The sequence below is a fragment of the Mandrillus leucophaeus genome, unplaced genomic scaffold (genome assembly GCF_000951045.1).
Source record: "Mandrillus leucophaeus isolate KB7577 unplaced genomic scaffold, Mleu.le_1.0 Scaffold388, whole genome shotgun sequence".
Classification (NCBI taxonomy): domain Eukaryota; kingdom Metazoa; phylum Chordata; class Mammalia; order Primates; family Cercopithecidae; genus Mandrillus; species Mandrillus leucophaeus.
This window is the reverse complement of record NW_012104120.1, coordinates 2,236,866-2,263,972: the sequence shown is the minus strand read 5'-3', so window position 1 is coordinate 2,263,972 and position 27,107 is coordinate 2,236,866. Positions and strand designations below refer to the sequence as shown.

The window sequence follows — 27,107 nt, the reverse complement described above, 5'->3', positions numbered from 1 at the left end:
ATTGTTCTGTCAACATGCCCAAACACACATCAGGTGATTCTAAAAGTAGGCAGAAGGATTACAATTTACTGGGCACCTACTCTGAGCCCAAGTCAGCTTGATCCTGAAGCCAGGGCTGTTTATTTAGCACAGTCTTGCCACAAGCCCTCGCTGCATGGGTGGCATCAGAGCCGAGGGTCATCACTGCGGGGTGTCCGCATGTTGCTGAGGCTCTCCTTCCATGAGCTGAGATGAGCATTCCTCTGGAGCACCATGCACTGTTCCTAGTTGACCCCAGAAGCTTCACCAATGGTCTCCAACCTGGAGCTGTGCTGAGACTGTGCCAGGCATGACCCAGCATAACTCTGGAAGACCCTGCTCCAGTGGGATCAAGTAGCCGTGATGGCAAAAATAATCACATTGGAAATAAAATTAGAATGGGACTCAGCTGTACCACAGAAGCAAGGTGGTACACAGGTTGGCATTGCAGGTCATCATCAACCTGGGGATGAGTAAGGAATAATCTCCAGACATTTGACTCATCCACAGAGCATCATCTTCCTCCAACCTGGCAATCATTTCTGAGGGGCCTCTAACTTAGTGGGCACAGCTGGGGGTCAGCTCCTCTTCTGCATTCCTCCCTCTGCCCCTCCTCTACCCGCCCCTCTCTATTTGGAGTAGAAGGTATGTGGAGGAAGGTATGTGTTTCCAGGCAAGGCACCACTAAGATTCTCAGGACAAAAGACGAAGAATGGACAAAGAGCTACCCACAGTCATAGGGACAACTATGTTGTCACTGAGTGACATTACAGAATAGGTTCATCTAAGGGTGAGCTGCAGAGACAATGAGGCTCAGCGAAGTGATGTGTGCCACGGTTGATGCAGCATTGCTCCAGGGAGAGAGAAAACCATCTGTAGCCCATGAGCACTGCGGCTCAGAACTTCCCTCTGTGTGGAACTGTGAGTGGCCACCTGCTTTTGCTGACACCCTCAGTGCTCACCCCCTTGTGGATAACAGAACCTTGATTCTCCCAAGGAATCATACTCCCCTCAATTTGGTCTATGTAGTTGGGTGGGACTGACCCTATCCCCAGAAGCTGGGTGGGTGCATCCCTCTGATCCAGCCAATGAAAACATTTGATTGGTTCTGGTATGGGCATGTAATTAACCTAACTGGGGAAAATGACAGTTCAGGAAGTTTTGCTAAAGTTACCGGGATAGAGCATGTGGTGGGATTCCTGCGTGATTGACTGTCAGTCTGGAGCTGTTGGGGGCATCGGTGCCCCTGTGATGAGAACGTCTACTGAGAAATGGAGCCAGACCAAGCAAAATCCTCCCTGAGAGAGGGAGAACCGCCACTTCCTGCAGACTTACTTGTGCCTAGCGTTCCAGCCATGTCTGGAGCAAGACCATTTTTGACCTTCAGGTAGATGTGATCATGAATCCTCTTTTTTTGCTTCAATTAGTTTGAAATGGCTTTTTACCTTGCTATTTTGAAATAGCTATTTACCTTGCTGAAACACTGCTAAGAAATCCAAGTATGAATATAAAGGCTTATATGAAACATAAACAATATGAGAACAGCAGGGCTGAGATTCAGCAGATATGCACAGTTAGGACTATCCTGTTGTTGAACTATTAAACTATACCCATTACAGTTGGTGAACAGCCACCCCAACTCCAGTGACCCACTGCTGCCTGGGTCCCCTGGACCATATCCTGGTATGCCTTGCACTTCACCGCAATCTATAAAGGGTAAGTGCCTGACACAATATGAGCCTCCACTAGCAGCCACTATAATTAGTCTATTGAAGGTCACCAATGACTCTCATGTTACAAAGCTCAATGGTCATTTCTCAGTTCTTATCCCACTTGGCCTATCAACAACACTTGACCACTCCCCCTTGAATCACTCTACTTGGCTTCCAGGACGTCTTCCACACCTACAGTTTCTGCTACCTTTTTGGTTACTCCTTCCCCATCTCTTCAGCTGGCCCTGCCCATGTCCTTATCCTCTAAAGGTTGGTGTGCCCAGGGCACAGTCCTCTGATCTCTTTTCCATGTGCATGCATTCTCATAATCTTGCCCATTCTCATGACTTTAAACACTATTCTAAATTTATGTCTCACTTGAACCTCTCTCTTGAACTCCAAATTCATATGCCCAATAGCTCCACAATGCCTTTGAGATGTATGATAAGCATCTCAAAATTCACATGTCTAAATCTGAGCTTCAGATAGCCACAGTGGGCCTACAGCCACTCTTCCTGTGATCATCCCCATTTAATTTTCCAATTGCTGAAGCCTAAATCTTCTGTCTTATCCGTAAGTCCTCTCTCACATACATGCACTTCCCACACTTGATTTGTCATCAGATCCCATCAAATATACCTTTAAACATGTCCAAAATGTGATCACATCACATCGTCTTTGCTGTCATGTTCCTGGTCCAAGCCATCATTGTCTCTAACCTGGATTATTGCAGTGGCCTCCAGCAATAGCTTCCTAACTAGTCTCAGCTTCTGCCTTTGACCCACTCCAGTCTATTTTTGGCACAGCAGCCAGAGTGAGTCTTATCAATATGTCAGTTCACATCATCCCTCTGCTTAAACTCCTCCAATGCTTCCCATCTATTTGGAATAAAAGCCGACATGATAATCTTGCACCAACTATCCCCTGTGACCTCCCTCACCTCCACCCCAGCTAACTCTCTGCACTCCAATTTTACAGGCCTCAGCCACACCCTGCTCTTCCCTGGGTTTGACACACTTTTCTCAGTTAATTGCATAACATGTTTCTCCACTTTTTTTTTTTTTTGGACGGAGTCTTGCTCTGTTGCCTAGGCTGGAGTATAGCGGCGCGATCTCGGCTCACTGCAACCTCCGCCTCCTGGGTTAGAGCTTTTCTCCCACCTCAGTCTCCCAAGTAGGTGGGATTACAGGTGCCCACCATCATGCTTGGCTAATTTTTTGTATTTTTGTAGAAACAGGGTTTCACCATGTTGGCCAGGCTGGTCTTGAACTCCTGACCTCAGGTGATCTGCCCACGTTGGCCTCCCAAAGTGCTGAGATTACAGGAGTGAGCCACCACACCCGGCCAAGTCTTAATTCACAGATTGTTTTCTTGATAAGGGCTTTGCTTGCCACCTCATCTAAGATTTCAATGCCCACCTCTATCTGCTTGGTTTTTTACACTTACACTTATAATTATCTAATATGCTTTATAGTTCACTCATTTATATTGGTTTATGTCTGTCTTCCTCATGAGAATGTGAACTCAATAAGGACAGGGGATTTTTTTTTTTTTTTTCTATTTGCTTTTTGCTCTGTCAAGAAGCAAACACCATGTATCACAAGCTATTGATAAATAATTTTGAAGGAATTAGTGAGACCCATTTTATGCTGATTATAAATATCTTGAATGTCATTCCTGGGGACACCCTCTTGCTTGGTCCCCACACATTCCTGGAGAAAACCAGCAGCAGCAGCCACCTTCTTCTGTTCTCACCCTGATTGAAATAAAAACATCTACTGATCCCTAAGTGGCCTTCCAGAGAACTGTGTAGCTGGAAAGGGGACCTGGGGGAGGGACTGCAAGCAAATCATTCACTGGGAGAGACGCCCCACAGCGCAGATTCCTAAGTTAACGTCTGATTCGCACACCATCATGTATGAATTTAGCTTCTAAGTGTTCAGAAACCCTCATCACAGGAGGGACAGCATGGGATTGCTCACACACACCCATGGGAGGGCCTGACTCCACACCTCTGTGCCACCTGCCCAGTCACCAAAGGCAGAGGATGGCTTCCTGCCATTTGGGTCTGAAAAAGCCACAGGGCATGTGGGACTTCAAGTCTATTCATAGAGGTTTAATTGGCAGAAGGAATTTCAGGAGTAGGATGAAGGATGAACAAGAATAGGAGAGAGAAAAATGAGGGAACCAGTCGGGCATGCTCTCTGCAGGACTTCTTTAGAGTGGGATGAGGCAGAGGAGGAACATCAAAGCCAGGGCAGTGCCATGCCCAGAGAGCATGGCTACTCGCCATTACCTTAGATTGAGGGGGTCCTCCGAGGCGGCTTTCCCCTTCAGGCTGGGTTGGAAAGAGCAGAAGCTACATGAAAAGGGAAGGGATAATTCCATCAGCAGAGTTAAGACCCTTCCACCTGCTGCAGAGGCATTTCCAGAGCCAGGCAGGAAGCTGGGCTCATTACTGCTCCCCCAGGCTCCATCCTGCCCCCAGGTCATGAACACCAGGCCTGGGTGTACCTCTGAGGCAACCCTCAGCACTATCTGACATTACACACTATCGCCTTAATACCAACAATGACAACAATAAAACAATAATTACTTAGGCAGTGTGTGTGAGGTACTGCCTCTGGGCCAGGCACTTGACAACATTGCCAATGTCAACAACCCTGCTGTACATTCTAGTGTGTTGCTGTGGGGACAAATGCCATCTTAATGCCAGGCTCCTTGAGCCGAGCGGGTAGTGGTTGTGGAGTTTGCATTAGGCCACCTTCACATCCTGAGTTGTGGAGGTGTAAGATTTCTAGATCAACTGTGAAAAACTTTGTTTAATGAACAGAAACCATAGGGGGAAATGAATCAAGTTTAATGGGTTGCATGTCTGCTTGTTTGGTTTGGTCTAAACTAGGCATTGAAGATAATTTTAGGGGGTAGTCTAGCAGCAGTGTGGAAGAACCGCATGGGCGGGCTCACCTGAGTCCAAGGAGGTACGCCTAGAACTAACACAAAAGCCTCTCTACAGTTGTTTTTCTTCACCCTAGCCCTGCCTCTTGGATGCAGTAGCGGGCCCTGGGTGCCAGTTCCACAGGGCCACTAGGAAGGCAGGGCTTGAATTTCTGAGCACAAAATAGGCTCCTAGGCCAGGGGATGTCAAATCTCACCTCAGAACTTCCAGCCCACAGGGAGCAGCACACAACCACTCCCTCTGTTAATCAGCCTCTCTGTGGTCTATCATGATGAGGAACTGACCTTCCTTTCTGTTCTTTCTAGATTCACTACAAACCAATCTACTGATCTATAACTTTAATGGTAATAAAAACAAATAACCATGGTATTAAGAACTTACACACTGGCTTAGATTTCTTAAATTGATCCATCTGGAGAAAGATAAGTTAACTAAAACAGCAGGCTTCTCTCTTTAAGAAAAAACATGTTCAGTGCACATGTGGGAAATCAGTTGTTTGGAATTCCTTCCAATGAAATACGAAATTGGAGCCACTAAAATTGGCAACTGGGATCAGAAAGAAAGATTAAGCCAAAAAAGTTACTTGGAAAATTAGAAAATAAAGCCAGAACATTCTGGAAGGCCCATTAAACAGCCAGTTCCTTAACTCTGTTGTAGCTGTGTAATTTTTTTTCTCGCTTCCTGTTCTATGCCACTTCAGTTCAGGAAAACGGAGCCTGCTTCCTAGGACTGAAGGAAGGGCCTCTGCCTGTTCCCGTACCTCGTTTCATGACTTGGCAGTTCTGCGGGCCAGCAGTGCCTCCCTGGGCCCAGCCTGAGTGGCGCTCACTGTGGGTTGAGAGCACTTTTCCTGAGCACAGAGCTGAGTGTTCTCTGCCCCTCTGCTCTCAGTTCAGGATCAGTTTTCTCAAAAGGAGGATTTTCAAGCTCTTACCTTTTAAAGGCCTTACTTCTATCACTGTTGTAGAATACAAGAAACTTGGAATATCCATTGTGGAAGAAGATCTCCAGGGCCATGTCCTGTGAAGAGAAGCCCCTTTTAATGCTCCTGATATTTTGTGGACTAGAGACGCCCCAGGGTGACAGAGCTGCTGGAAATGAGTCACTGGGGGTTTCTGTGTCAGAAGACCCTTCCTGGATGGTCCTTTTGAGTTCCCACAGTGGGAAGACCTTGGTGGGAGGGCAGGGGGCCTGACCACAGCTCTGAGTTCCATTGAAGCAGGAAGTAAAAGGCCCACTCCCAGGGCAAGCATGAGACAGATATGAGAGAAAGCAGCCATGCCATCCTCAGACATTTTCACTTCTGAGTTATGGCATGGGTGAGCCAGGAGGTCACCTTACCAGACATACTAGGGAAGCTAGTTCAGTGGGTGCAGCCTGGCAGCATCATGGGTTGACCTACAGACTTAAGCAGCGCAGGGCCCCCTGCCCAGGACATTTTGATGTGGCCCCACTAGCATAGTAAGGTTTTTGTCAGGGGTACTTTCTTAATTCCTAAATCAAATTCACATAGTTATCTTTTCTTTTTTTTCCTCCCATCCTTGTTTCCTTTCTAACCCCCTTCTATTCCAAGCTATGTAAATAATAAACTTGGAATAAGAGATAGAGTGAGTCCCCTATAAGATAAGCCTCAGGGACGAGATGAGACCAAAGAGAGGGAATATCCAGGGCTGAAGGGAGAGTTAGGGAGAGGTGAGACCTGTACATGGAGGGAAGGATGGGGTGGGGTAAGGTTCAGACTCAGAGGTGGGTACTGCACCCAATAACAGAGTCCTGTCCTGCATCCACCTGACTGGAAGTGAGTTCTCAAAGTCCAGTTCGTTAACTCTCTTCTCTCAGAGAGAGAAGGTATCTGCAAGGATGTTGCATACCTCCTCTCCTCTGCTAGTGGACAGGAGACCCTTGGATTTTTTTTTCTACAAATAGAAATATAAATAATGTGCAAAACAGGAAGTGAATGCAGAATTTGTGGAGGATACAGCTTGCCCTGGATACCTTGATTGCCAAGCTCTGCCTTTCTCCTGGGAGAATCCAGGGATGGACAAATGGTGGCCTTGCTCAAAAAGCTCTCCCTTTGGCTTCCATCACTTCAGGTGAACCAACCTTCTGGAAACAATCACCATGTACTGGGGGAAAAAGTCCCACTGACTGATACCTATCTGCTACTGTATATAACATGTAGGGTAGACATATAATCATAGAACCATGAGGGCTGGGCTGCTGCTTCCACTATGCTCTTTCAGTTCCCTCACCCTGCAAAGGCCCTCAGGAAGCCCACGCAAAACGAGAACTAACTGTGTTGTAGGCAAAAGCAGCAGAGGGAGGATGAGTGCTCATTAGAGGGCTAGAGCAGAGCTGCTGGCAAACCCTTGACAGGAGGGCAGCTGCGGCCTTTCAGAAATTCCCCTACCTTAAAGGCCTCCCTGAGCTTCAGTTTCGGAGAATGATAATGAGACCTCTTGCAGGAGGGGTCACTGGATGAATCAATGACCCACCTACAGAAAATAGATTTACAAACGAAAAATATCTAGTTCATCTAGACCAAGCACTGCTCTCTTGCTGGCCTTTGGAACTAACAGTGACCCTGCAGAGAGGGTGGGAAGAGAGCCTGCCCCTCCTGTCACGTGGTCCCCAGATCCTCCTTTCTGCCAGCTGCCCTGGAGGCCCACGGGATGGGGATGCAGCTTTGCTATTGCTGAGCTTGGGGTAATGAAGGCAAGATGTGTTTGAGGTCGCTGGGGGCCCCTGAAGTTTACCCTACTCCCTTTGCTGCTCAGGTGATGTTTCTAGAAAGTGTGATCCATCTGTGAGGTGGGATGAGAAGTGGAAGATTATGACCAGCTTCTGGCTGAGCTCCTCCTCTGAAAGGAGCCACCACCTCTGTCGCATGCCCTACTAAGCCCTTGAAGGCATGGGTGAGGCACTGAAAGACCCTGGTTGGAGGGGGCAGCTGGGAGATCCCTAAACCACTTGGCCCCAGAAACAGTGCCAAGCAGGAGCTTGCCAATAGGTGAGCACCTTGGGGAGAGAGGGGGAGAGTATGTCAGCAAGGGAGATATTACACCTGTGGGAGGGCAGGGCAGAGGGCTCTCTACTCCCAGTCACCAGCTCTACTGGGAGGCAATGCATCTGTCCTGCCGTGTGTTCCTAAATCTACAAGGCAGCTCTAGGCTATGTCAAGAGCAAAGCAGCGAAGTAGCTGAATCGTAAAAGACATAGTGAAAGGCCCAACAGCCAATAGCAGGGACTGGAGAGAGTGGAGCAGAAGTCAGAACTCCCACCTGGGACCATAAGCCCAGGGAACTCGTGGGTGTCTCCTTAAGGGCACTGGGCTGCGCATAAGCACAAAGACGGGTCACAGCGATGTGTCTCTGGATGGCTCCTGGACCACCTGTCCCATGGCCCTGCCTCTTGCAGGCCCCAGGTGTGCCAGCACCCAGTGTGCTTACCTGCAGGAGGAAGCGAGCCTGCCGTAGCTCCCGCATGTCAGCGTAGCTGTGGCGCTGGCACGAGTAATGGTCAGTGGACCTGTCTTTGCTGCACAGGTTGAAAATGAACGGATCGCTGATGCTGAAAAGGAAACAGGCATGCAGGGCACATGTTCAGACATCAGAATGAGGACATGTGCAGGCTTCTTCCTCTTCCTGCCCTCCACCAGCCCCACCCACATTTCCAAGGACACATCAGAGAGGTGCGGGGGTCACTGCCAACCAGTGTGCTAGCCCTACTCATCTGAGAAATCCTTGTTGAGTGCTTGCCCACGTCAGCTCTGGCACTGGCCACTGACACATGAAAGCTGCCCTGCCCTGGAGGACCAGGGTAGGGTGTCAGCCTCACCAGGCCAGGGGACAGCAAGAAAGTGGCACAGTTTCCAGGATGATGCTGACAAAGGGTATGAGGGTGGGGGTGAGGAGTCCCCCGGGTGAGAGTGGGGGCTGGCAGGGAGGGCTTCATGGGTGCTGTGCATGACCCTAAACCATGCGCAGGAGCCCTGGTGGGTTCCTGTGGTCTCTCTTCCCTGGCTCCCCCATGCCCAGCCTGGCCCTGTGCCAGCTACCTCTGCCCAGGCATGACAGTCTCAGCGCCAGGATGCCTGCTCTGCCACACGCTTTAGTCCCTCTGCCCAGGTGTTCTTGTTTTGTATTGAATGACCTATTTCCCTGGCAGGGCTGAGAGGCTGGATGAGGTAACTGAGTCAGGTGTGGCCTGTGGCTGCCACAGGGACTGGCAGGACTTAGACCCTTCATGGCAGGATTGGGGAGTACAGAGCACTTGGCAGGGAGGTTCGAGGGAAGCCAGGTGACTGTAAGACTGAATGCAAACCAGTGTTAGGAGGGGTCAGGCACCACAGGGAAGAGGAGGGAGGGGAGCAGAGGAAAGCAGAGAGGACGCTGGCGAGGCATGAGGACAGCAGCTGGAGCTCATCTGCACAGCTCCTGCATTCTGAGAGGCTGTCCAGCCTGGCCTGGGTCCTGGGAACCTTCAGGATGAGTTCTCTCCAGAGGTGAGTGAGACTGTTACTGAGACTGCAGAATGATATCTGGTGTTAAACCAGGAAGCTCTTCAGGACCCTTGGCCTGCCTCGCCCACCTCTTTGGCAGCCCTGAGAGCTATCTGGCTCTCAGCTGACCTTCCCCTAAACATATCTGACTCCCAGTGGGGCCATAGTGGTAATTTTCCTTCCTACCCTTGGCTTAGGTCAAACCACATCCCAGGTCAAAGTACTAGTGGGGATGACACAGCCACTCATCTGTGCTCCCAGCATCCATGCTAATAGGAACCACAGCAAATATCCTTTGCCCTTTGGCTGTATGTCTGACTGGTCTCTCTCCCTTGCAGACCATACAAAGGTACAGGCCTGAGTTGCTGGGTACACCCTGCCCAGGACAAAGGGGTGCACTGAATTCTGAAGCGATTGCTCCGTCACACAGCACAAACAACTTCCTGAAAGCCAGAGCTCGTTCTGTTTGCAAGACCCAGGCTGGAGACAGAAAGTGTAGCGGGTGCATCTTAAAATTCCCAGGCCAGGCCTTGAGTAGTGAGAAGCAATCTTGGAGAGCTGGTAAGAGACTCACTCAAAAGGCAGAGAAGGGACCCACGTGTGATGTGGGACCCACCTCCCGGGCACCTGGAGAAACAGAGGTATGCCTCCAGCAGGCATAAGGCAGTACTGAGATAAGGCCCCTTGGAGAGTTATGAGGGGTGTGTAGGAGGCTTTCCCAGAAAGATCCCAGAGTGACCCCTCCTCCTGGAGAAGCAGAAGAGAGGAGGGGAAAGGGAGGATAATAAATTTGTCCAAATATTTATTCCCAAAGAGAACAATTTGTACACTGGAGATAACTGAAATGCCTTGAGCTAATCATATGAACCTTTTCATCATCTGGACACATGGGAGCTTGAGAAATAAAGTTGATTTCAGTTATAGACAGTTACTTTTCTGAACATCTGGGGCATGCAGTCATCTTAAATTGTGTATACAACCACAACCATTCTGATAAGATGCCAGGACTGAGAAACGAAGGCCTCCCAAGCACGTCAGCCCTCAAGAAGCCTGTGCGCCAACCACAGGCCCAGAGAGCCAAGGGCTGTAAGGGCCCCTGCCCCAAGGTGGTCCTGCCAGCCCCAGCCCAAGGTGGTAGGGAGTGGGTGAGGAAATTGTTTCAGCTTCTCCCATTCCAGCTCCCAGTGTGGTCCCCATGGCCCAGTCTACAATGCAGCCCATGGAGCCTCTGTGCCCCACTTCCTGGGGAAGTCGGGAGAGGCCCAGTAGTCACAGAGGCCTAGACGGAATTCTCTAGTCTATGGTCAGTGGCAGTCCAGCATGTGCAGCCCTAAGAGCTTGGACTTGTGCTGGGCAGCAGGGAAGCCTGCCCAAGTGAAACACAGCCTGAGCGCCTTGGTTAGGCCCCTGAACAGCTGGAATTTGAGGCTGCAAACTCAGGCTCTCTGCAGCCCCTTCTCAGAACAACCCTCCCAGGCCCTCTCCTCTAAGCCACGCCGTGGTAGGATGGATCAAACACAAAATGCAGCTTTGGTTCTGAATGCTTCTGCCGGGATGCTGTAATACAAACCTGCTGCTGGCTGAGGTCCTTTGTCCATTATTAATGCCTCTATATGGATCTCAGCTGAGCTGCCCCAGCAAGGCCATAGAGACAATTCTCCTTCCTACCTTTGGCTTAGGTCTAGCAGCATCCCAGGTCAAGGTACTGGTGGGGATGACATGGCCACTCCTCTGTGCTCCCATCATCCCATGCTTGTGGGAACCACAGAAAATATTCTCTATACCTTAGCTGCATGTCTGGCTGGTCTCTCTCTCCTGCAGACCCTGCAAGGCCCAGGTCTTTGCCCATGGCTCTCTGTCCTCTGTATCTTCCCCTGAGCTCGGGGCATGTTTGCTAAGTGACTGTCATGCTCTCTGGCCTGCCAAGCGTTTCCCTATTCATTATTTAATTGGATCCTCATAAGGAAACCTTATACTGAGCATGACTTATTTTTATTCCCATATCATAAATGAGGAAACTGCATTCCAGAGAGGTGAGAATTTTCCAAGGTCATGTGGTCCTTAAAAGAGGTGGAACTTAGTTTCAAATCCAGGTCCTCCAACTCTAACACCCACGCTCTTTCAACAGTGCCTTTTCTCCCTGGAGGCAGAAATGCTCCCTAGCTTTTACAGAGCTCTCCAACTGGCTCCCTGCTCTGTGGGGAGCACAGTTTGCTCTGTGCTGACTGTTTCTGCAACTCAGGACTCTGAAACACAGATGACATACAGAAGAATGCTCTGAAAAATAGTAACGAGCTTTTAGGAGAAAGGATAGTCATTTTCTTCCTGCTTGTAGAAACTGAATAAACATCTAGGGCATGGATCCTCAGATAGACCCAAAGTCTCAGAAAAGCTAAATTATGTACATTATTGAATTATGTACATTATTGAGTCCCCGACTGACCTCCAAACTGAGGTCTATTATATGTAGTATTATTCACACAGCTGTAATTGGGAGTCTCCGACAGTGCTACACCCTATATGTTCTACAAAATGAATCGAAGTTCAGGCAGCCAAGGGTACCAGATAGGCAGCTGATCCATACTCTTTGGGTAGAGCCATTGCCATAGTTCAGAGGCTGCCATTCACATTTCCGCAGCATAACAGCCAGCAGGATCTGCAAAAACTGTCCAAGTGTGCATAGTATCACTGTCAATATTCTGACTCGATAAATCACAATGAGATAAATGGTAGTTATGATATTGGTTGACCTGTTCTTTGATAGTAGAAGTGGATTTCAGGATAAAACACACTTCGATTTGGCCCACATTTGAAGTTACCTGACTATTGCCAGAATTATACCTGGAATTTATACCCAGAACCATTCACTAGATTGTAAACCCTCTACCAGATTTAGTCCACATCTAATTCACTCTTTCCATCTACGGAGTCAACTATGGTGCTGAGCATAAGACAGATTTTCAATAAATACTTGTTGAACTGAATAAAACAGAAATGACTATTTAAAACTGCTCACTGATGGGGAAGAATTATCTGATTTAAAATACTCTATCACAAAGAGTCAGTTGGATGACTTGGGTTCCCACCAAGTTAATCAAATTCTCTGCCTTGTGAGCTTAATTGCCCTTGTCACGGGTAGAACCGTGTCCCCCAAAGGAGATATGTTGAAATCCTAACCCTCAGTACCTCAGACTGTGATTGTATTTGAAAAGAGCCTATTTACAGAGGTAATTAAGTTAAAATGAAGGGTGGGTCCAAATCCAACCTGACTGGTGTCCTTATAAAAAGGGAAAATTTGGACACGGAGATAGACTCACAGAGGGAAGATGATGTGAAGACACAGGGACACGATGACCAGGTGCCTGAAGCAATGCATCTCCAAGCCAAGGGATACAAACGATTGTCTGCAAACACAAGAAGCTGAAAGAGGCAAGTAAGGAGGCTTCCCTAGAGCAGTCAGAGGAAGCATGGCCTTTCCTTGGTTTCGTACTGCCAGCCTCTAGGACTATGAAACAACACGTTTCTGCTCTGTTTTGTTTTTTTTTAAGCCACCCAGTTTTTGACTGCCCTAGCAAATGAATACAGCCACCCGAATCAGCTAAGAAACGGACCTACTACAAGCAAAAGCTAACCTTCTCAGAAGGCTGTTCGTTTCTGAGGAAATTTCCAAAGTGCAAAGTCCAATCACTGTCAAGGAGTCTGCAGTGTTCTTGAGTCTGATTTAGGATATTTTTATGCTACATCGGAGAGGCTCTTTCAAGGTCTAATGTGCAACTGACTCCATTTCATAGCAGTCTTTTACAGAAACATTGCACTTAGCTTTATTTTTACCAAGCTTATTTATGTATCTTCTTTAATCTCCATGGTCAAAATAAGACTTAATCCCCATTGATCTGGCATGATCTAACAGTCTGTCTCAGAACTGCATCTCCAGGAGTGCTAGTAGTTTCTTAGGGCAGTAGACAAGACCCCAGAGAGAAAGCACTGTCTGAATAACAAATGCTTCTTTGAGGTATGGTGACTTAAACTACCTGGGCACTTCCCCAGTGTAATTCCAGGGTAGTGATTTGTTCTCACTCTACTCCTGCTTGCATTCTAGAAAAGTACATTTTCAGACATGAGAAGTCTCCCTTGTCCGTCATTGCAAATCAAGTGAGTACATAAAATCTGACCACTGGGTTTCTGTTAAAAGTGCAGATATAGTGAATTTGATCATGATTAGATGCACCTCATAAACACAATTTACCTAATCAATAAGATCTTATCTAACACTAAGTCTATGTAAACCAGAGGTGAAGAGCATAGCAGTGGATTATGTGAGTCATCACAGGGGCACGCCGGGCATACGGATAGAGTAGAAAGCTTTCATCAGCTCTCAGAGAGGCATGGCTGCAGGCCTATTGTCCATATTGATCAGTATCAATAAAACATGAGGAATAAGATGGGATGAGGATGCCAAGTATTAATTATGCTTCTCCTGCCTTGGAGAAGCACAGAAGACTCACAGCAATCGGTGAACATTTGGTATGAATAAAATATGGAAATTAGCAGACAGAAAAATGCCAAGCATTTTAAAGCAGTTTGATCTAAATCAACCAAGGTGGGCTGACATCTACTCTTCCGCACTCCTTCAACTCTTGCTTCCCGACATAGGCTGGAAGTGATAGGACAATTGGAAGTTAAAGTTCTTGGTTATTGGCAGATAAGACTTGGACTCCTCTGTCAGTAGCCTAAAACAGTGGCTCTCAAAGTGTGGTCCCAGACCAGCGATAGAATCAGCATCAGCTAGGAACTTATTAAGCCTCAGGCCTTGCCCCAGACCTTCTGAATTAGAAACTAGGGTGGGGCAGGACTCAGGGATCTGTGTGCTAACAAGCCCTCCAGGTGATGCTGGTGTCAGCTAGTTTGAGAGCCACTGGGCTAAGAGGTCATCTTGTCATTATCTGAAACTGGGTCATCTGGAAAAGGCAAGGCCTATCACTGCACGAAGAAATCTTCATCCAAATATCTTCGAAGACAGTGATCAAGTGAAAACATACACTTGACAATTGGACTTTTGGCAAAAGTTCAGTCAATTTGATTTTTGAATGGCCTTACTTCATAAACACAGGAGAATTGCACAATAAGGGCTGACCGTACCCAAATAGACCAATTGCACTAGATCCTAAAGAACTCGACATTTCCTGCCAAAGGCCTCTGGTATTTGTTGGTGTAAAAATGACTTCAAGTTTCTTCCCAAGTCTCACCCATTCTGCAAGACTCAGATCTTGGTCCCTTCCTCAGGTAGCTCTTCCCCACCACTCCAGTCCCAGGCCATCCCTCCAATCCTGAACCCTGAAGAGCCCTCTCATAACACATATTTTGTCCCAGGATCATAGTGTGCGGCCAACAGTTTCCAAAAGACACTGTGCATGCTGCCGATTGCATTAAGTCCCTCGGAAGAGAGGGGCGGTGCCTGTTTTCTTATGCAGAATGAGCAACCAACATGTTGTTGAGTGAGTAAGTTGATGGTGACTGAATTCAGCCACGCAAATAACTGAAGGACTGATCCCTGAGTCCTGACATTCCACATTAGGGGAGACCTGAGGAGCTGCCACATTGGTACCCAGTCCTGATCACTGCTTAGGGGAACCGTGGCCACAGATGGCCTATGCTTGCAGGTTCTTCTATTTTATCTCATGGCTCAGTTTTAGGCCCAAACCTAAGCCCACTGTAAGAACAAGGTGAGAAGGGGAAGAGTAGGGCAGGCTGGTAAGGATGAATGGGGCTCAGGGAAGAATCTGCTGGGAGAAGTGGATAACTCACTTGGATAAGCAGTGACGGGTACAATAGACATCACCCGTGGGAGACAGTGTGAAGTTCTCGCAGATGTAGAAGTGTTGGTGGCCAAAGAGCAGGACCCCTTCTGACACCAGGTGGCCCTGCACAATAACCAGGGAGAACTTCTGCGTCACCTGGAAGGAGAGAGTGCCAGAGTCAAGTGGTGCACAGGAAGCATGCCCATGATTCTTGGTGGAAACAGGAGGGCAGTGACCAGCCACCCACAGGGCACTTGGAGGTGAGAGCAGTGCCTTGTATGAATGGCAGTCCTGCTGCCCCAGAGCTGTACTACTCTTCACAGCCTACATGGCAGTACCACATCCCACCTAGGCTGGTGTTTATTCTACCCAAGCCCACCCCTGCTCCCACCAAGCTGTGTGGGTGAGTGTTTACCGCTATATTCAGCACATCGAAGTCCTTTCTCTCACTTTAAGGCCCTCTACAAACAAGCAAAGCATCCCACAGTTAACCGTGAGGAAAGTTCCCCAGGTACAAGACATCCCTCAGTTACAGAGGAGAGGGAGCTTGTCCAGGGACCAGCTGGTACATGGTTGAGCCAGGACTAGAACTCAAATGTGCCTAGAACCACAAGTGCAAGACATGTACTGCCATCTCTGCAAGGCCAAGGAAACATGTGCAGAAGATGCACAGTGATCTGCCCAGATCCCTCCTCTTGGACTGAGGTGAGCATTTCCCCTGTTGCTGGAAATGTTGGCAGTTCTCCAGAGTTGCCTTAGCTGAATACAGCCCCTGGCCCAAGGTCACATCCTCTTCCCAGGGGCAGTCTGTACCCAACAACTGGACAATGTAGAGTAGGAAGGCTTAGCCCCTCTGGCTCAATTCAAGAAAACTCTAAACAACCATCCCAAACCTATAGCTGCTCTGGAATCAGCTGAAGTCTTTGCTGAGACTACATTGTGGTTGTACTTCTCCATCGGCCCAGTCTTGCAATCCTTATTCCCAATCAACTTTCTCCATGCAGAACCTGACCTGTGATAATGTCTTGGTATGACCCAGAGTTCTGCATGTAGTAACGACCAAGTGGGTCCTTACATAGTAAACCCTAAAAGAACAAGTGAGTGAATCAATAAATTCTAGAACATGAGAGCCTAAAGGGACCAAGAATAAGGCCAAGGCCAGCATTTTCTCATGGTAATTTTGTGCTAATTTCAGTTATACAAAAGCAGAATAGATATGCTTGGGAGAAAAACTACAAAAGAGGTTCCAGGAGATAAGACTCTCACTAAAGATCAGCTACCTACTAAGTGACACAGCCTGGGACTGAAGCAAAGCTCCCTGCTCACCTTTGGGAGCAATGACAAGGCCACAGTGGTGACACCTGGAGAGCAGACCCCGAAGACCAGTTCTCCAACTCTTGCACCAAATGGGATTAGTGAAAGCCAGAGCCAAGGGCAGAAAGCAAAGGTTCACTGAGGGTTTTGTTCCAAGATAAGTATTAATCACTATGATCCAGGACAAGTCAGGGCTGAGCTGTTTTTCCTAAAACAGCCGAGAGCCTCTGTTTCTGTAACCAAGGTTGGTGCAGGTAGCTGGCCTTCTTGGTCTATCCCGAATCTACTTTGTCAGGGGAGCTAGCCCTTCAGCCACCTTCCAGGCCAGGGTCCAAAGTGGACTCATTTCCAATTTCATTCATTCATCCAGGTGGTCATCTATTCAACAGTTACAGATTCAGCCTCTGTTTCATGGCAGGCACTGAACCAGGCTTTGGGAATAAGGTGGACAAGATATACAAGAATCCTACCCTCATAGGGCTTAAAATCCAGTAGTGGGATTTTAACCAACAGACTAGCAGGGAGAAACTTGGCGAGAACACTATTCTGTTCTTGGACACCATTCTTGGCGAGGACACAGACCCTGAAACTTGAAGGATGGAAACATGTAAGTTCTGGAAAAGCTTGGAGAAGAACATTTCAAGGAACGGGGACATCCAGTTAAGTGTCTAGAGGCAGGAAGGGCTGATTTGGAGAACAGAAAAGTGGTCAGTATGGCTGAGATGAAGTTGGAAAGTAGGAGTATCTCCATCATAGATAGTCTTAGGTACCTTAGCATGGCCATTGGGTTTTATTGTCGTTGCAACAGAAAGTTGCGAGAGAGCTTGTTTCTAAAAGATGACACTGACTGCTGGGTGGAGATAGCATTAGAAAGGGTCAAGACTGAAAAGAGGGTGCCCTGTCATGTTGCTATTTCAGTGGTCTGGGATAGATGGCAGAATGCAGAAGGAAGGAAGTGGGTGTATCTAAACAAGAAGATGGAGAATTGACAGGAGCTGCTACTGGACTAACTGAAAAGAAAAAGAAGAAAAAGAAAAGAAAAGAAAAGAGAAGAGAAGGACAGAAGGAAGGAAGGAAGGAAGGAAGGAAGGAAGGAAGGAAGGAAGGAAGGAAGGAAGGAAGGAAAGAAGGAAGGGAAGGGAAGAAAGAAGGAAGGGAAGGAAGGAAAGGGGGAGGGGGAAGGGAGGGGAGGAGAGGGAAGGGGAGGAGAAGGAGGATGGATTAAGGATAAATGATAAATGTCTACTTTGGGACTTGAGTAACTGTGTGGCATTCCCAGGTTCTCTAGTAGTCTTCCCCAGGGGCAACCACCATTACCACTTTATCATATATTCATACAAAGAGATTGTATGAATACATTAGCATGTTTATACAGATTCTTTTTTATACAAAGAATATACTTATATGCTTACTGCTCTGCATCTAGACTTTTCTCCTAACAATTCATCTTAGATAATTTTCCAAATCATTTATTATAGAGCTGTCTAATTCTTATTAATAGTTGCGGACAATTCCCTTGAATGGATGTACTACAGTTTATTTGACCAGTCAGTCCTCTTTTGATCCAGGTTGCTTTAAAATGTTTTGATATAACAGGCAATGCTACAATTACCATCCTTGTAGGTAAGTCATTTTGAATACACAAGTAAATCTGAAGCATAAATTTCTATAAGGAGAATTGCAGGTCAAGGGCGTGGGCATTTTAAATTTAGGTAGCCATTGCTAGATTACCCTCCTGCAAGGTGACACTAATTTACACTCCCACCAGGACTATTAGGAAGATTATGTCAGGCTGCTTAAACTTTTTCTCCTGTTATACTTTTTCCCAGATGAGACTCAGAGACCCCATCCTCAGGTTCACATGATGAGATGATGTGGCTCTGCAGTGCCAGTCCTGGCCTATGTGCCTCCAAATCCTGTCTCCCGCCCGTGACACCAGGCCCCCACCACAGCCTCCATGGTGCCTGCACCAGGGTCTCAGAGCAGATGCCTATGATCTGGTGCTTCCCTTTGGGAAGACTTAAGTATCAACCAGAATAAGCCAAACCACAAGAAAAATGTCTGGTGAGACCTGGGTTAATAGCTTAAACATTGATTCTGCTAGAAAAGAAATGGCATTTTAAAAACTAGAAAATGAACCCAAGTGAACTATTACCTGCTTTTCCATTTAAATTAGCCCTAGGAGGGCTCCATCCCTAAGTTTACTCATGATTAAGAAATCCCTTATGCCATGATTGTATTGATCACTTTAAAGAGTAGAACTTTTGCCTCATAAGTAGAGCTTTTTTAAGATCAGCTGAATGATATATTAGCACTCTTGATGGGTAAAATAACTAAGAAAGTAGCCACAACTAGCTCTGTGTATGATGACAAACAGGTTGTCCAGAAATCAACAAAATGCTGGAGCTAAAGTTAGAGGGTATCTTTGTTCATTTTCTGCTGCAATAACAGAATACCCCAGACTGGGTAATTTATAAACAGAAATGTTTATTTGGCTATTGGTTCTGGTGGCTAGGAAGTCCCAGAGCATGGCACTGGCATCTGGTGAGGGTCACCCCATGGTGGAAGAGCAGAAGCTGGAAGTGAGCATGCAAGACAGAGAGAGAAATGGGGCCAAACTTATCCTTTTCATCAGGATCCCATCCCATAATAATGAACCCATTCCTGCAATAATGGCATTAATCTATTCATGGGGTCGTGCTCTCATGGCCTAATCACTTCTTAAAGACCCCATCTCTTAATACTGTTACAATGGCAATTAAGTTTCCAACACAAGAATTTTGGGGGCCATTCAAACCATAGCAGGGAGACAACAATCTAGTGGGACATTCAGTGGTAGCACACACCAGCACATTCTTCTAAAGTCAGGCCTCAGTGGTGCATCTATAAAGGGCAAGGTCAACTGGATGCTCTCTAAAGGTTTCTCTATCATTAGCAGTCTGCAGCTTAGTGAAATACCCTGATTTTACAGGTAGGAAAACTGAGGTCCAGAGAAGTGACTGAAGGTACCCAGTAACAGAGCTGTCAATATATGCATTCCCTTATTTTTGTGTGTACGGTGAGTGAGTCTGCTGCAACGAAAGCTTTAGCCCTGCTCCCATTTATCATCTGCCCTCTTCCTACATCTCTGCTTGCCTCAACCTTGTTCTGAATACATTCTAATAGTATTAGCATATGGAATAAGTATTCTTATTTTTTAGAAAAACACAGGTTGCTGAGAAAAAGTCAAGTATCAAAAAGGCAAAAGGCTACATAAATTACATTCTTTTGGCCACCTATGAGTTCTGGTATCTACATTTTCATTCTTAAATGTGTTTAGATGGAGAATTCAGCCATACTAATAATCAAAGAAATGTATATTAAAACAATAAGGAGATGCTATCTATTTATACATATACATATATGTGTAGAGATATATCATCTCCTTATTGTTTTATATTTTATATATATACACATATATATTAATTTGGGAAATATGGAAAGGAATGTAATGATGCATGGATCTTTTTATGTAAGTACATCTCAGGTTGAGATGAGGAGCAGGGATGCCCCCTGGCTGCTTGCATGTGTCACTTCCACAGAGAGCCTGCAGACAGCCACACCTCCCATCTTTGCAGACTCAGAGGAGACCAGGTGGAAATGGCAATACTTTTGCTCTTGTTTGGTTGCACCAGCGAAAAGTGAAACATATTACAAGTCCCAAGGACTGTTCAAAGCACAATACTCACCATAACCTGTGTTCACTAAGGACTGCTCATTGGCAACTGATTAAAATTGGAGCATATTTTTAGCCAGGATAGCTCTGAATATTGTAAAACCTGGACTCATGGATTTGGGCATTTATTTGAAAAGTTAGTCTGTATGAGAATCACCTGCACAACTTGATAAAATTCATATTCCCAGGTTACATCCCCAGAAGTTTCAATTCAACAGGTGCAGAGTAGGGCCCTAGAATGTGAATTTTAATAAGCAACCCAGAAGATTCTGATGCAGATGATCTGAAGCCCATACACTAAGAAACTGATTATTGGGCACCAGCTAGGCTAAGAAAAAAAAAAAGGTTTCATCAGGTGTCAGCATATAGCCCATAATTCACTCATCTACTTGTTCATTCATTTATTTAACAGGTACATATTAAATGTTTAGCATATGCCCCACACCCTGGGAGGCACAAAGGAAAATAAAACATGCCTTTAAGATGTTTACAACATAACAGGAAAGAGAGAGAGCAGGATATCAGCTCTCCCAGCACAGGGTGGGAGGAAAAGCACAGGTGCTCTGGGAGCACACAGGAGTGTGCCTCACTCAGACTGAGATGGAAGAAGGGGCAGTGGTGACACCAGAGAAGCGGTTCCTGAGAAGGTGACTCCAAGGCTGGGGTTAGGAGTTACAAAGATAAAAACATGGGAGAAGCATTCTAAGGCACAAAGTCTTGAGGCAGTTGGACATTTTGGAGATTATAGGTAGTTCTGTATAATTAAAAAGTCAGAAGCGTGTCTATGTGTATGTGTGCACGTGCACACATGTGTATGCATATGTGTGCATGTGTGTGTGCATGTGACTATGCACACATGCACATGCATGTGCATGTGGTTGCACATGTGAGTCTGTGCATACATGTGTGTGTGTTCATGTGCATGTGTAAGGATAAGGGAAGTTAGTCCAAGGAAACCAGAAGGTCAGCTCTGGAATGGCCTTGTATATGAAGAATGCTAACCAGCATCTCAGAAATATTAAGTAGGAATGACATGTGTTGTTTGCATTTCAGAAAGTCATGGAGATTCAGGAATACAGGAAGTTACTGCATAGAAAGGTTAACACCCACCCCCACCTTCTACAAACAGCCTCAGCTAAAGATATCTGGGAGAAGCTTATAGAAGATGCCACTCTCTGCAGTCCAGAGGAAAATATCTCTTCCTTCGAATAGATCATTTCTACCAAGGTCAAATTCATATTTTATATTGAGTTTGTAAGAAAAAAAAATCAGATGTTTAATTTTTCATGTAATCAAAGAACAATAACAAAAGCAAACCCTCACTTGAGGACTGATGTTGGACTGGTTCTGGAAGCTGTACAAGGGACATCCCCAGCCACGTGGTAACTGACATGGGTCCATAATTAATATGCATTAAATCAGTCACTCCTCAAGTCAAACAGAGCTGTTTGCAGAGAAATGTGTTTGTGGTCCTGGGAATCATTAATCAATGATGCAGAGGTGGCACAGAATAATTGAATAATTACCATCCCAGGTATTGCTGGAGGCAACCAGAACTCCAACGTTCACACAAAGAAATGAGTTAAGCTTTTGCCACCCTAGCCTCGGCACCACCAGCATCCCCCAGGGCCAGGACAGTGCCTGCAGCTCCAGAGGCTTCTGCCAGAGGCATGCCTACTAGACGCTTGGGAAGCAGTCATGCCCTGGAAAGTCTCCTGTGCCATGTGTCCAGCAAAGGCCATATAAGCAAGCACTTCTGAGATGATAGGGGGAGCAGGAGTGGGGACTGTGCTGTAGGAGCATGCACACAGTCCTGCCATGCCCCTATTGTGGGTATGTTTCACTTAGAAATTTAGAAAAAGCACAAAGCCCACAAAGTCTCACAATGACATCTGAATTACGGGAAGTCCCAGCTTATGAGACCAACACTTGCTACAAAATGCCTCAACATAGGCTAATCGTACCAGCCCGGGGAATGTAGAGGGTAACATACACACACGCATCCCTTGCACAAACTTTCTATATATTTGCTTGAATATGTTCATGGGTCAACAATCAGTGCACTCATCCTCCTTTCCTTGGCCTCAAGTTCTTGTCCTTGACACAAAACCATAGTGGTCCAGGGATAAGGCCACAGTGGACCAGGGGCTAAGGCACATGCAGGAGGGCAGGGAGGTACCTGCTTGGCATGTTGCATCCCAGGCAGAGACGCCATGTTGGTGAGAGACCTGAAGGCCTGCCTGCACCAGCTTTAACCGGAACAGTTATAGAGAAAGCACATGGGGCCTGGAGCCACAACTCCAAGCCCAATAAGAGCTGGCTGCTGAGGGATAGGGTGCTGGAAAGGTTATGTAACTTGTTCAACACAGTAAGCTGGGAAGCAGTAGAGAGGGGACAAAAACACATGAACTGAGAGTAAGAGAGATCTGAGGTCAACTCCTAGCAATTCCAATGAATAACCACCCTGGGCTCTGTTTTTGCCATCTTTATAATGGAAAGAATAAAGCCTCCTGATACGGTCTGGATGTTTTGTTCCAAATCTCATGTGGCCTTAAGTGTTGGAAGTGTGAGCTAGTGGGAGGTGTTCGAATGATGGAGGCAGATCCCTCGTGAATGTCTTGGTGCTGTCCTCACTGTAATGAATGAGTTCTCTGAGAGTTCAGCTGAGATCTGGTTATTTGAAAGAGCCTGGCCCCACCTCCCTCTCTCTCTTGCTGCCTCTCTCACTATGTGATGCGCTGGTTCTCATTTACCTTCCACCATTATTGGAATCTTCGTGAGGCCTCACCAGAAGCAGATGCCAGCACCATGTTTTGTGTACAGCCTGCGGACTGTGAGCCAACTAAACCTCTTTTCATTATAAATTACCCCATCTCAGGAATTCCTTTATAGCAACTCAAATGGACTAACACACCTGCCTCACAGGGCCATGGTGAGGCTGAATGAGACACTGCATGAAGATCACACAAAGCAAGGGCTTCTGACATCTAGCTGTTGACATTTTGCTAAAATAATATTAATAACAACAAGCAAATAGCAGAATGAGGTTCTCAATCCAGCCTATGCACTTTGCCCTGTTCCAAGCTGCCCTCCTGGGCACAAATGACTGCTGCCTCCATGGTGGTGGTGATGTAGCAGCCTGCTCCAGTCCAGTCAAGCCCCTCCCTACCCCAGAGTGGGCTACCCCATGACCCAGGTGCCCCTAGGACATGTCCTCCCTCAAGCTGGGTCCTGAGGCATGTGAGCAGACCCAGGCCTGGCTGCAGGTTGGCTCCCGTGGAGGACCTCCTGATTCCTGCTGCCCCATCAGGCTGAGCTCACCTGGTCTGCAGACTGTTCCCAAGCACTCACCCAATGTGTCAGGGAAGGAAGGGATGAGGAGGAAGCTAAGTCTTTCCCTGCCTTCAGAGAAACCATAGGCAGGCTCAGAAATCATCAGTCAGGCAATAAGAGGGGGCTGGAGTAGGCCCAGGGCATGGAGCCACCAGCTGTGCTCTGGGGTGGGAGTGTGCTGGGGACGGGTGCACCAGGACAGGCTCACCCAGGAGGCCTCCAGGCTGGGAGCCATAAGCAAATGGTCACGGGACTGCGTGGACCTGGCTGGTGGAGGTGTGAGGAGGAGGAGGAGTGCCAGGCCACAGAGAGGCCCCGTATGTTTCACCAGACAGCCAAGACCCCACTCCACAGAGCTCTCTAGTCTAGAGCAGAAGGGCGCTCCTCTGGTTCGAGGATTTTTCTGATTCATGTGAATTCCTGGGGCCTGCTTTCTCATGTTCTTCCCTGCCTTGCGCTTTCAGTTTAGGGACCTCCTCGATTTCACCACACATCAGTCCAGGTCTCAACCCAGCAACTTCCCTCTTTCTCCCAAAACCTTGCATTTGGTTTGAGTGTTGGCACTCTGCAGGAACCCCATTCCAGCTAGTCAGGCCTCTCATGGGCTTCACTCTGACCCTCTGTCTCATCCTCCACCATCTCAGCGGGACAACCAGACCCATGGAGACCCCCAGAGTTTCCCATCTATCCAAGAACTCCCCACAGCATTTCCCCAAGACACATAGTTCCTTGCCTCACAGGAGCCTCAATCTTAACAGGATCCTTCATCCTTCCCTTGACAGGGCCCTTGGGTCATGCCATAGGTACCGGGGTTCTTCCAACACCCCTTCTTACTTCTAGGAGAGTGAGAACAAATCCTGTGGGACTATGAAAGGAACAGCAACAGCCGCAGCAGTAACAGCAGATGCCAGCGGCTGAGAGCTGCCTCCTCACAGGGTGCAGTCTTGGACAGAGACACAGCCCCACATCGATCTTTGCCACAAACTAGTGAGACCAGGAGTAGAATCCCATTCTAAAGATAATGGAAAGGAGGCTGCGGAATGGTTCTCTTACTCATTCAGTCACTAGGTCTGTAAGTGGGGGCAAGAGAATTAGAACTGGGCAGGGTTTGTATCCCCACCCCTGCCTATAGCCTCTACCCTCCCCTCATCAGGGAAGCTGCCCTGCCACCACCTCTCCAGGCCTGCATCTCTGTGCCTGGTGATGACTGTCCACCGGGTGACATTTTCCTCAGGAGCAGGTGTGCCTGGTGGTTTGGCTTCACTGACCCTGGGGAAACTCAACTTGGGAGCCAGCTTTTCTCACAATTCCCCAAGAAGCCAGAGGCAGCAAGCATAGCCCTATAAAAAGCATAGAGACAACTCAGGCAAGGACGGATGCCAAGATAATGGCAAGGGTCACCCTGCCCAGTCCTCTGGGCCGGGAGCCGACACTCACACAAGGTCCCCTGGTTGGCCCCTCCCTTCTGAAGGTACTGGCCACCGGGTGCTAAGTGGAAGCAGGACAGCTCCTGCTCTCTCCCCTCCCCACAGCCCGCTGAGTTCTACATGCTCCTGCCTGCACATCCTGGGGATCCACACTGCCTCAGCAAACAGTGTGTGGCATTTCTGACAGCTTCCTACTGAGCCACGGGAAGGCCAAGGAAGACTGAAGCTTAAACAAAAGGCAGGGAGGGGAAGATGGGAGAGGATCACCTTCCTGGCTCTGTCCTGCTTCATAGGCTGGAAAGTCAGCCACCTGGGAGCTTCAGACCTTTCCCGCTCCCCCGCAAGACTCCTGAGAAAAATGTCACCTGGTGAACAGTCAACAAAAACAAGACTCCCAGAGACAGGACAAGTGTCAAAGGCACCTGCGGGCTGCAAGAGGCCGGGCTGGGACTCTCTCGGGTCCCTGACCACAAACTTCAGCCTAGCCAGGGTGAAAACTCTCAGGCCAGCCTTGGATGACTGAGGGAGTCAGGCCACCTGCAGAGGCTCTCCTGGGAGGCCAAGGACCCGCCCTGGGGGGCAGCAGCCTGAATGGTGCCAAAGTGGCAGGCTGTATTCCAGAGAAGTACCCAGGAGGCTGTCCCAACCAACACCCACACTGCTCTGAAGGGACTTTGCAGATAAAATCAAGGTTACGAATCAGCTGACCTTAAAACAAGGATGTGATCCTGGATTACCTGTGAGTTAGTGCCATCCCCTGTGCCCTAGGCAGCAGCAGCAGAGTTGGTCAGAGAGGTGATGTGGGGGGAGTGGGAGGCAGAGGAGGCAATAAGGATATGAAGGGTGAGAAGGATACCACCCGTTGCAGGAAATGAAAGAAGGAAGGGCCACAGAGCAAGGGAGTTGGGCACCCTGAGAAACAGATGCACCCCGGCAACCAGCAGGCAGGGAACAGGAGCTCGGACCTACAGAAGCGGGAACATGGATTCTGCCAGCACTGGAACGAGCTTGGAAAGGATGCCTTCCCAGAGCCTCCGGAAAGACATGCAAATGCCTTGGCTGCAGCCCTGTGAGGCTCTAGCAGAGAACCAGCTGAGCCCCGTTGTGCCCAGACTTTTCAGACAGTAAATGTGTGTTATGTTAAAATCACTACGTTTATGATAATTTCTTCTGGAAAAGATAGAAAGTGAATATAAAGTACTGCCATTGTTCTCTTATCAAAGCAATGAAAAGAACCAATATGGAGGCACCACATGATCAGGAAAGCAGGCAGGTGTAGCTGGGGTGTGATATCTGTTTACTATGGATTCTTTCTGACACAGTTCTCAGCCTTGCCACCATAGACAATGTATAATGCCCGGCAGTAGCCCTGGCCTCTGTCCCCTAGACACCAGGAGCATCCTCTCGCCCTGGCCATGGTAATTAAAAATGTCTCCAGACATTGGTAAGGGTTCCTTGTGGGGTAAAGTTCACCCCAGTTGAGAACTGCTGCTCATTTAAGGGCATAAAGCAAAGAAAAGCTTTTATGGAAAGAAAGCATTGATGTCTTAGCTGTTTTTTCAATGGACAAGGTATTTACTAAATATCCATTTATCTATATGAGCATATTAGTATATTGATATATCCCAACTGTTGTGACCTGCTGTTAGTCCTCAGCAACTGGATATTATGAATACACACTTATGTATACATGTGTGTTATATATTTTAATATCCATTTATAAAAATTTCACATAGTAGAGATATAATACTTCCATTATCAAAATAAAATGCACATGAATTCATCATGTCATTCATCAATGTTGACTTACTGGCTGCTCCAGGCATGCCTGTGGTCAGGCACCAGGGTTCCCTCCTGTATGGAGGATCCATAGTGACAGAGGCAGACAGGTGAAGCACTGAGGTCACTCTGTGTGCCAACAGCAAGGCAGGAGGTGATGCAGGGGGTGACACAGACAGTAACAAGGGAGAGGCCAGTTCTCCAGGTCTCAGAGCAGGGAGCAGTCAAGATCAGCTTCAGAGAGTCAGTTGCAGGGATCAAGTGCGCAGGGCACTGCAGGTAGGCAAACCTGCATGAGGAGGCATCGTGGCTAGGTGTGATGCAGAGCTGGAAATATGCTCTGTGTCTGGAAGCTTTGGTTATGCAGGTGTAAGGACAGCATTGTTACAGGACTACATTGCTTGAACTGTGACCCAAATCTGAAAGCAGCAAAGCAATTTGCTGAAAGTTCTGCAGCAGTCATTTGCTGACACCCCTCCCAGGTTTTCTGAGCTTGGGACCTACTCCTGGAGGTCCAGGCTCTCCCTCAGTCCCTGGGTCTTGGTTCAGAT

At 47.6% G+C, this 27,107-nt stretch overlaps 1 protein-coding gene across 1 annotated transcript in view; it reads right to left on the bottom strand.

Moving 5' to 3' along the window:
• Nucleotides 1-27,107, bottom strand: part of WDFY4 (WDFY family member 4) — a 295,291-nt gene that overhangs the window by 77,227 nt on the left and 190,957 nt on the right. Inside the window, exons 44-47 of the mRNA XM_011990946.1 lie at nt 14,996-15,144; nt 8,139-8,259; nt 5,624-5,709; nt 4,027-4,089 (exon numbers count right to left, since the gene is read on the bottom strand). Of these exons, the coding sequence (XP_011846336.1) occupies nt 4,027-4,089; nt 5,624-5,709; nt 8,139-8,259; nt 14,996-15,144 (419 nt within the window). The remainder of the gene's footprint in view (nt 1-4,026; nt 4,090-5,623; nt 5,710-8,138; nt 8,260-14,995; nt 15,145-27,107) is intronic.